Source organism: Humulus lupulus, chromosome 3, assembly GCF_963169125.1.
Source record: "Humulus lupulus chromosome 3, drHumLupu1.1, whole genome shotgun sequence".
NCBI classification, from domain to species: domain Eukaryota; kingdom Viridiplantae; phylum Streptophyta; class Magnoliopsida; order Rosales; family Cannabaceae; genus Humulus; species Humulus lupulus.
Window position 1 is genome coordinate 276,855,683 of NC_084795.1, and position 8,657 is coordinate 276,864,339.

General features: G+C 34.8%; 1 protein-coding gene across 6 annotated transcripts; it reads left to right on the top strand.

The window, feature by feature from the left end:
• The first annotated feature begins 1,182 nt into the window (after positions 1-1,182).
• Positions 1,183-8,449, top strand: LOC133824417 (histidine kinase 4). Of its 6 annotated transcripts, none has more exons than XM_062257297.1 (12): positions 1,183-1,906; positions 2,430-2,850; positions 3,062-3,295; positions 3,403-3,572; positions 3,831-4,049; positions 4,139-4,325; positions 4,423-4,474; positions 4,583-4,812; positions 5,281-5,379; positions 5,596-6,302; positions 7,070-7,573; positions 7,795-8,449. In XM_062257297.1, the coding sequence occupies exons 2-12, from the start codon at positions 2,512-2,514 to the stop codon at positions 8,051-8,053; spliced, it is 3,000 nt and encodes a 999-aa protein (XP_062113281.1). In that variant the 5' UTR covers positions 1,183-1,906; positions 2,430-2,511; the 3' UTR covers positions 8,054-8,449. The 6 variants fall into 6 exon arrangements, with proteins under 6 accessions (XP_062113281.1, XP_062113280.1, XP_062113282.1 ...); XM_062257296.1 differs by having other exon boundaries at positions 2,435-2,850; XM_062257298.1 differs by having other exon boundaries at positions 1,183-1,660.
• Positions 8,450-8,657: the final 208 nt, after the last annotated feature.

Consider the following 8,657-nt stretch of genomic DNA (forward strand, 5'->3'; position numbering starts at 1 on the left):
ATTTTTTAAGTTTTTTATGGGTTGTTGGTATATCATTTTTCAACTAGTGTATACATTTTTTGTGGTATTATATATATATATTTATGATAGTTAGTGTCTATCTTTTTATACATAATGGTAATATATAATTTTGTATCATGATATATACATTTTAATAGTAATATATAATTTTATTAGCATAGTATATACATTTTTGAGTAATAATTTTGTTGGCATATTATTCTTGAACTCAGTATATGTATTTTGTAGTATGGTATATATTCATATAAAAATAACTTTAAAATAAAAAATAATTAAACAAAATTAATATACATATACTATAATATTAAAATATTTAGAATAAATAGTAACATGTTAAATGACATATTTGGTAATATGTAATATTAAAAAGTTAGTTAGACTATTTTACTATAAAATTAAAAATATGAATATTTACTTATTTTCACAGACCATTAAGAGTTATTTTCTACCGAACTCTTTTAATAAAATTTATATTGTAGGTCAAAAATCAATCCAATTTTTTATTGCGAATTGTTTTGATTATTTTATTTATGTTAGAATATTTATTAACTTTAATAATTTATCAATAAAAAATGTATTTTTTCTTATATATTTATAATTTTAACTTATATATAAATAAGTGGGGGATTGAATTTGTTGGACTAATTTCAACATATAAAGGATATCAAATATGGATTAAGTGCATATTTCATAGTTTTCACTTTAGAATTTAGGATCATTTTGGATTGGGTTTAATAGGACAGATTGATTTAGATCAGATAAAATTTGAAAACTTTATAGTTATAATAAATTAGTTAAAAATAGCATTAATTCGAAATAAGAATAAAATGTGAAAAATCAATTGAGGTTAATTAAGGTGGTTGAGTGCATGAGTTGTAGAATAAATATGAGTAGAATTTAATGGTGTATAAAAACAAAAAAAATAGAATACAAGAAAATGAAGATTAATCAAATGTGATTATTCCCCTCATTAAAAAAACTCAAAGTTACCACATTCTAAGGTTAAACGGGCCAAAATAATGCCTTGAACTCAATTCAATTTAATTATTATTATTTATTTTAAAGTCAAGAAGACCCATTATTTGTTTTTAGTTAAATTTTCAATTTTATTTCTTCAAAAGCTGGATATTTTTTTTTTTGCCAAAATAGAAAAAGAAGTACCACCATTTTTGTTAAAATGTGAGTTGAGCTCAGAGAAAGAGAGAGAGTAGAAAAACCAACACCGAGAGAAGAGAGACAGTGGTGCGAGAAAGACGTAATATTTTAAAGAAGAAAGCCAGAGAGAGAGAGAGAGAGAGAGAAGAAAATAGGTTATGGTGTGACTGTGTATAATAGAATAGAATAGAATAGAGAGTAGTTTAGGAGAGGAGGGGGAGAGACAAGAGCGTATCTGTGAAAATCCAAAAAATTCGATTCAGTTTCCTTTAAAAAGCAAAGCATAGGAAGACTGCATTAAAATAAAAAAAAAAAAAAGAGGAAGAAAAAGAAAGAGAGAAAGAAAGAAAGAAAGAGATTCACATTGGAACAAAACAACCCAATCCAACCCAAACCCAATACTCTGTTTTTCTTTCTCATTCATTGTATATCACCATGACACCCAACTCTTCTTTCTCCTCTCTTTCTCTCTCTTAACAGTAAGGTAAGACACAACAACATATATTTATCTTTCTTTCTCTCTCTTGAGTGTTTCAAGGTTGGTTGTGTGTGCTTAGCTGTGTGTGTTTTCGGGTCAATCTCTGGTTTCCCATTATTATTATTATTATTATTATATGAAAGAAAAACAGTGAACGTGCTTCTTCTTTGTCTGGATGCCTCAAAAGCTCAACTAAACATCACGCTTTGGGAGGGACATGATTAGAGTTCTCTCTCTATTTTTTTAATCCAGGTTTCTTCCTTTTCAACATTCACAGACTGAGACACCACAATTTTTTTGTTTGGACAGACAAATGGGAAAGCTTGTTTTGAAATTTGAGCTTTTTTAAAAAAAAAATTTGTTTTTGGGGTTTTGCATCTTTTGACAGCCATGCTTGTCTCTGAAATTTGAAGTTTTTCCCTTTTTGAGTTCTGGGTCTCTCTCTCTCTCTCTCTCTTCTTCTTCAAAGAATACAAAGAAGTGGCTTTTCTTTCTGTTTCCTTTTAGATAGAGAGGGAAGAGAAGGGAAGGTGAGAGCTTTGTCTAAAAATCTCAATTAGTTTTGCTTGGTTCTAAGCTGGGTTTTATTGAATCCAAGAAACCAATACTGTAATAATGATGATTTTCTAGGAGCTCATCATTAACTTTAGAAGAAAAAAAAAAGTGGAGTCTGAAAATTAGTCAGTACTTTTTGAGAGAATTAACTTAATAAGCATATATAAGTTGTTGTGTATGAAAATGTTCTGATTTGTTGAGGTGGGTTTTTATCTTTAAGCATAGATTAGATATGCTGTGGGTGAAAGTGGAAGAGCAAGAGGAGGAAGAAGCAAAGAGTCTTTTGGTGTTGTTCTGAAATAATGGGTCTGAAGATGCAGCAGAACCACCATTCTGTGGTTGTGAGGTTGAATGAGCAGATGGGGACCAAAACAGGGTACACTTGGGTTCAGAATTACAGAACTTGGTTTCGAAATTTATTTACATTCTGGTTGGTGCTTATGGTCGTCGTGGGTGGGGTCATCTACAGCATAATGGATGCGAAAAACGTAGAGAGAAGGAAAGAAGTGCTGACCAGCATGTGTGATCAGAGGGCCAGGATGTTGCAAGATCAATTCAGTGTTAGTGTTAACCATGTCCATGCCCTTGCCCTCCTTGTTTCAACTTTTCACTACTACAAGAACCCATCAGCAATTGATCAGGTTTGTGCTTGATTATTTTATTTTATTTTTATTTATTTCCCCAATTAATTGGGAAATTTATTTGGTTTAGTATGATTTATTTACTGTTTTTTTAACCGGGTGATTCTTGTACCACTTGGAACCAAATATTAATTTATGGCATTGCTGTTTTGTCTGTATTTATTTATTTATATATGTACTTGTGCTTATATGATTGTGGAAAAAAATGCAGGAAACTTTTGCTGAATATACAGCATGTACCTCCTTTGAGAGACCTCTACTGAGTGGAGTGGCCTATGCAGAAAGAGTAGTTAATTCTGAAAGAGAGAGTTTTGAGAGGCAACATGGTTGGACTATAAAGACAATGGAGAAGGAGCCATCCCCACTCCGGGATGAGTATGCGCCAGTGATCTTCTCTCAGGAAACAGTGTCTTACATTGAGTCTCTTGACATGATGTCTGGCGAGGTGTGTGTTCTTGTTCCAGTTGTTTGTATTGTTTTTTGTTTCTTCAGGCGTTCTAACTTCATGCTTAGTTTTCGTTTTGATCCATGGTTTTGGACCTGCGTGTGCAGGAAGACAGGGAGAACATCTTGAGGTCCAGGGCTACTGGGAAAGCTGTTCTTACAAGTCCCTTCAGGTTGCTTGGTTCTCATCATCTTGGTGTGGTGTTGACATTTCCTGTTTACAAATCAAAACTCCCTCTGCACCCAACTGTAAAAGAGCGCATTGAAGCAACTGCAGGGTATGTTCTGGTCAAAAGAATGTGTTTCTCCTTGAGTTGGAATGATTTAGTGTAAGATAATACTGTGAGTTCGAAATGACCATTTTTATCACCTCACTTGTACCTTTCTTGTTTGGCCTTTTTCACTAGTAACTTCTAACAATTTGTTTCATAATAAGAATAAGTAGGAGTTTTCCCAGTTTTACTTTTGTGACTAGTGAATGTGAAATTGTAGAAGATTTTGTGTATGAAAAAAATGAAATTTAACACTGAACGCAGGTACCTTGGTGGAGCCTTTGATGTTGAGTCTCTTGTGGAGAAGTTACTTGGGCAGCTTGCTGGGAATGAAGAAATTTTGGTCTATGTATATGATATCACAAATTCGTCTGATAAACTAATCATGTATGGTCACCAAAATCAAGATGAAGACATGTCTCTTCTGCATGAAAGTAAACTAGATTTTGGAGATCCGTTCAGAAAGCATAAGATGATTTGCAGGTAGGTCACAGTCTTGTTGGTATTTTCAAAGTATAGACAAATTTTAGTGGCTTTTTTCACACTGATGCTATATATTAAATTGTGAATAGATATCATCAGAAGGCACCGGTGCCACGTTCGGCGATTGTCACTGTAGCTATATTCTCTATTATCTGGTACTTAGCTGGTCATATCTTATATGCTGCTGTAACTCACATCGTAAAAGTTGAGGATGATTTCCATGAAATGCAAGAACTGAAAGTCCTTGCTGAAGCTGCTGATGTTGCAAAATCCCAAGTACTGTTACAACATTTCTGAATTATGTTCATCTTTATATGAGTATGCTCATCCTACAGTATTGTGATCCAAGTATGTCTTGTTTTCTTGATTGCAGTTTCTTGCTACTGTTTCCCATGAGATTAGGACACCCATGAATGGCGTCCTTGGTATGTTATAGTTTCTACTTTTGACATCTTTCTTATTAAAGATTAAGTACTGACAGTACTTTTTGTGCTTTCTGTAAATTATGTATTTATGACCACATGTAATTGCAGGAATGCTTGGTCTGCTTTTAGATACAGATTTAAGTTCAACCCAGAGGGATTTTGCTCAAACTGCTCAAGTTTGTGGACGGGCACTGATAGCATTGATAAATGAGGTGCTTGATCGTGCAAAAATTGAAGCTGGGAAATTAGAACTCGAAGCAGTGCCATTTAGTCTTCGTTCCATTCTAGATGATGTTCTTTCCTTGTTCTCTGAGACGTCTAGAAACAAAGGTGTAGAGGTAAGATCGAGTTTACTCTTGAGAATCAATATATGGTAGCATAGAATCTTAAATTAAGTGTTATGATATTTTTTCTGTTAAAGTTGAGGCGTGTTACGCATCGCCAAGGTTTCCCAGTAAGCTTTTTAAAATTTTGACATACACACACGTATATTCATATAAAACTTTTCAGCGCATTATGGCCTTGTAGGTTATCATGTATATATATATACAAGTTAAATTGTTATTTTCTTTTCTAATTCCTTTTATCTGATATGCTATGAATTCTTGCATATGGTTCTCACATATTGTACCATTTTTGGCTTGCAAAAACATATTGTTCTTGTAGATTTATTGGCATGCTCAACCATATTAAAACAATGGAACTAATTTTATGTTTCTTTTCTGTTTTCTCCTTTCCTTTTTACCTTTTCGGGTAATGATGTCAACCCACAACGGTGTCTATAACGTCTTTTCATGCAAGTAAAGCTGGCAGTGTTCGTCTCTGATAAAGTTCCAGATCTTGTTATGGGGGATCCTGGAAGATTCAGACAGATTGTTACTAATCTTGTGGGCAATTCTGTAAAGGTAGGTCATTGGTTTCAAGCTCATTAACCAATGTGCACAACTGGGATGCATGGAATCTTTTGTTTGTTTTGTTTACTTAATGACTTGTAACAATTGATCCAGCTTCAAATACAACTTACTGACCTGAACTTTGAGTTTGTCAAGTTATTCTCTTAGCTGTTTTTTTTTTGGGTACTTCTTGATGTCAATGATACTAATTAGATTCATTACTCGCAGTTCACTGAACGGGGGCATATATTTGTCAAAGTTCATCTAGCTGAACCTGCAAAGACTATGATAAATGATTCTTGTTTGAATGGAGGATTAGAAAATATTGCACTAACACCTGGTGGTCGCCAGTTTAAAACATTAAGTGGTCTTGAAGCAGCCGATGAGCAGAACTGCTGGGAGAGCTTTAGACATCTAATTGCTGATGAAGAATTCAGGCCAGATCCTTTAAGTAACAGATCAGCCACTTATGAAACTTCTGACCATGTCACTTTGACGGTATGTGTGGAGGATACAGGAATAGGGATCCCTTTATCAGCACAGGATCGCATTTTCACACCATTCATGCAGGCAGACAGCTCAACCTCCAGACACTATGGAGGAACTGGTATAGGCTTGAGCATCAGTAAGTGTTTGGTTGAACGAATGGGTGGTCAAATAAGCTTCGTAAGCAGACCTCAGGTTGGAAGTACATTTTCATTCACTGCCACTTTTGAGAGGTATAAGAAAAATGCTTTCAATGAAGTGAAAAAACCTATTACTGAAGATCTGCCTTCTGGTTTTAGAGGACTGAAAGCAATATTAGTTGACGGGAAACCTGTTAGAGCTGCTGTATCGAGTTACCATTTGAAGAGACTTGGTATCCAGGTTGAAGTTGCTAGTAGCATAAAAATAGCGGTTTCTTTATGTGCAAAAAATGGTTCAGTCATAAATGGGTAAGCTTCTTTCTATTGATATATTGTATATATTTAGTGTGTTCAAGTGCAGCTGTTAAAATGAATTAATCAGATATCCTAAAGGCCATTTTTAACAAAATTGTGAAGCTTCAACTTTTAATCAAGAGCATTTGCTTGGCACTTGTGGTGCCTGTAGCCTTTTACTTCGATCAAATGATACCGACTATGGTCAAACTTTTAGGCAATGTCTCCATGCTGAAAGACAAGGATTTGAAAAGAGAAAAAAAGAAGATAAAGTTATATGATCATTTGCTTTTATTACTTGTGTTCAAGAGGGAAGCTTTAAGGCTTGAGTAACAAAGTAATGTATTTTTCAAAAATTGTTACATTTTGGTCTTTTATGGCTTGCTTAAGTCCAAATTTATTTCATGTCCAAAATTTGAACAACACATTTTTAGAGATTTAGTTCCTTCCAGTTTTAGTTCTATAAGCTATGTCAAATTTTGTTCTCTTCTCCCAACATTTAGTTAAGAAGTTTAGGGGAAGGTGTAAAAGCTTAGATACATTGTTTAGTCAATTACCTATAATGCTGTAATTATGCTACAAAAAATTAATTAGATATTATCTCTTTAATTTATCTAAGACTCTTCTTACTTTTGTACTGCATTTGTTGAACATTTTACAATTGTGCCCTTGTAATGAAAATTCCAGAAGACATGAACTTGACAGACAATAGAAATAGTTTTTTTTTTAAACATTGTACGATTTGACAATTCCCACTGAAGCTGCTTTTTCAAATGTTACAGAAATGTAATGCAGCCCGATTTAATCCTAGTTGAGAAGGAGTCATGGATATCTGCTGAAGATGGTGGCATGAACATAAGATTGTTGGACCGGAAACAGAATGGAAATATATTCAAGTTGCCCAAGATGATTCTTCTTGCAACCCATATTAGTAGCACTGAATTTGAGCAGGCAAAGGCTACAGGTTTCGTAGATACTGTGATTATGAAACCTTTGAGAGCAAGTATGGTGGCTGCATGTCTTCAGCAAGTGGGTATAGGCAAGAAGAGGTTGGAGGGAAAGGACATGCCAAACGAGTCTTGTGCCCTCAAGAACATGCTCTGTGGCAAGAACATTTTGGTGGTTGATGACAATATTGTTAACCGGAGAGTTGCTGCAGGTGCAATAAAGAAATTCGGAGCTCATGTAGAGTGTGCAGACAGCGGAAAAAAAGCACTAGAATTGCTTCAACTACCGCACGGTTTTGATGCTTGCTTCATGGATATTCAGATGCCTGAAATGGATGGGTATGTTTTTAGTGGCATAGGTTGATTTTTTAGTCGAATGGTGTGTTCCTGAATATTTTGTGTTGCTTGTATGTTTTTTTTCTTAATTCAAACTTTGAAGAGCAAGCTTCCATGGCTTTCATACCTAACTGAATATTTTGTTCTGCTATTTTGTTCAAGTTTAATGTTTGTTTATTTCAATAAGAACTTTCCGGATTTGATAGTTCATATTCTAATGGCAGGTTTGAGGCGACCCGCCGAATTCGAAAGAGGGAGAGCGAAGCAAATCAGCAAATGAATGGATCCACTGTTGAAGGAATTCCCAGAAAAGGTGAGTGGCACACACCAATACTAGCCATGACAGCTGATGTTATTCATGCTACCTACGAGGAGTGCGTGAAATGTGGGATGGATGGTTATGTTACGAAACCTTTCGAGGATGAGAATCTCCATCAAGCACTTGCTAAGATCTTCAAGTCTAAACCTGTTCTGGAGTCATAACAAGAGTTTCCCAACTTCAGACAAACCTAGCACATTCCGAATCACCGGAAAAGTTTGTTGGATTGACCATTACCAGCAATTTTGGATGTCTCGTCGGCATTATTGTTTTCCTGCTGAAAATGGTGAAAATGAGTTGGTTCTCAGAATACCCAAGGATTCAGATGATGATGGCATGAGATACAGGTTTGCACATTCATGTCTAACAAATTTCCAACTTAACTTGATTAGAATCTGAGTACATGTATACTACAGAACAGAACCCTCCAAATCCCCCACTTGTATGTATAGGATCCTTAGGGGGGAGGAGCAAAACATGTAAATCATATTATTTTTTGTATGCTTTCACTGAAACTATGCTTTTAAGAAAAGTGTCCTCTCAATACCTTGATTTTGCAATTGTTTCCTGTACTAGACTTGCTCTCAACCCCCATTGAATGTATGAGAAGAAGAAAAGATGTTATGACTGGAAAACATTACTCATGTCATGTCCTTCCATTTGGGACATACATGATTAATCAACCTTTGAAACTTAGATTCTTTCAGCTGAAGTCTCTTTTGTTGTCCCAACCCAACCCAAGTCTCTTTTGTTGTCTTTGATTATTGC

Excerpts from the sequence above, each read along its gene's own strand:
- LOC133824417 (XM_062257294.1), top strand. The coding sequence starts at position 2,512 with ATGGGTCTGAAGATGCAGCAGAACCACCATTCTGTGGTTGTGAGGTTG. Across the intron at positions 4,050-4,138 it reads AAGCATAAGATGATTTGCAG|ATATCATCAGAAGGCACCGG; the intron begins GTAGGTCACAGT and ends AATTGTGAATAG. Across the intron at positions 4,475-4,582 it reads ACCCATGAATGGCGTCCTTG|GAATGCTTGGTCTGCTTTTA; the intron begins GTATGTTATAGT and ends ATGTAATTGCAG.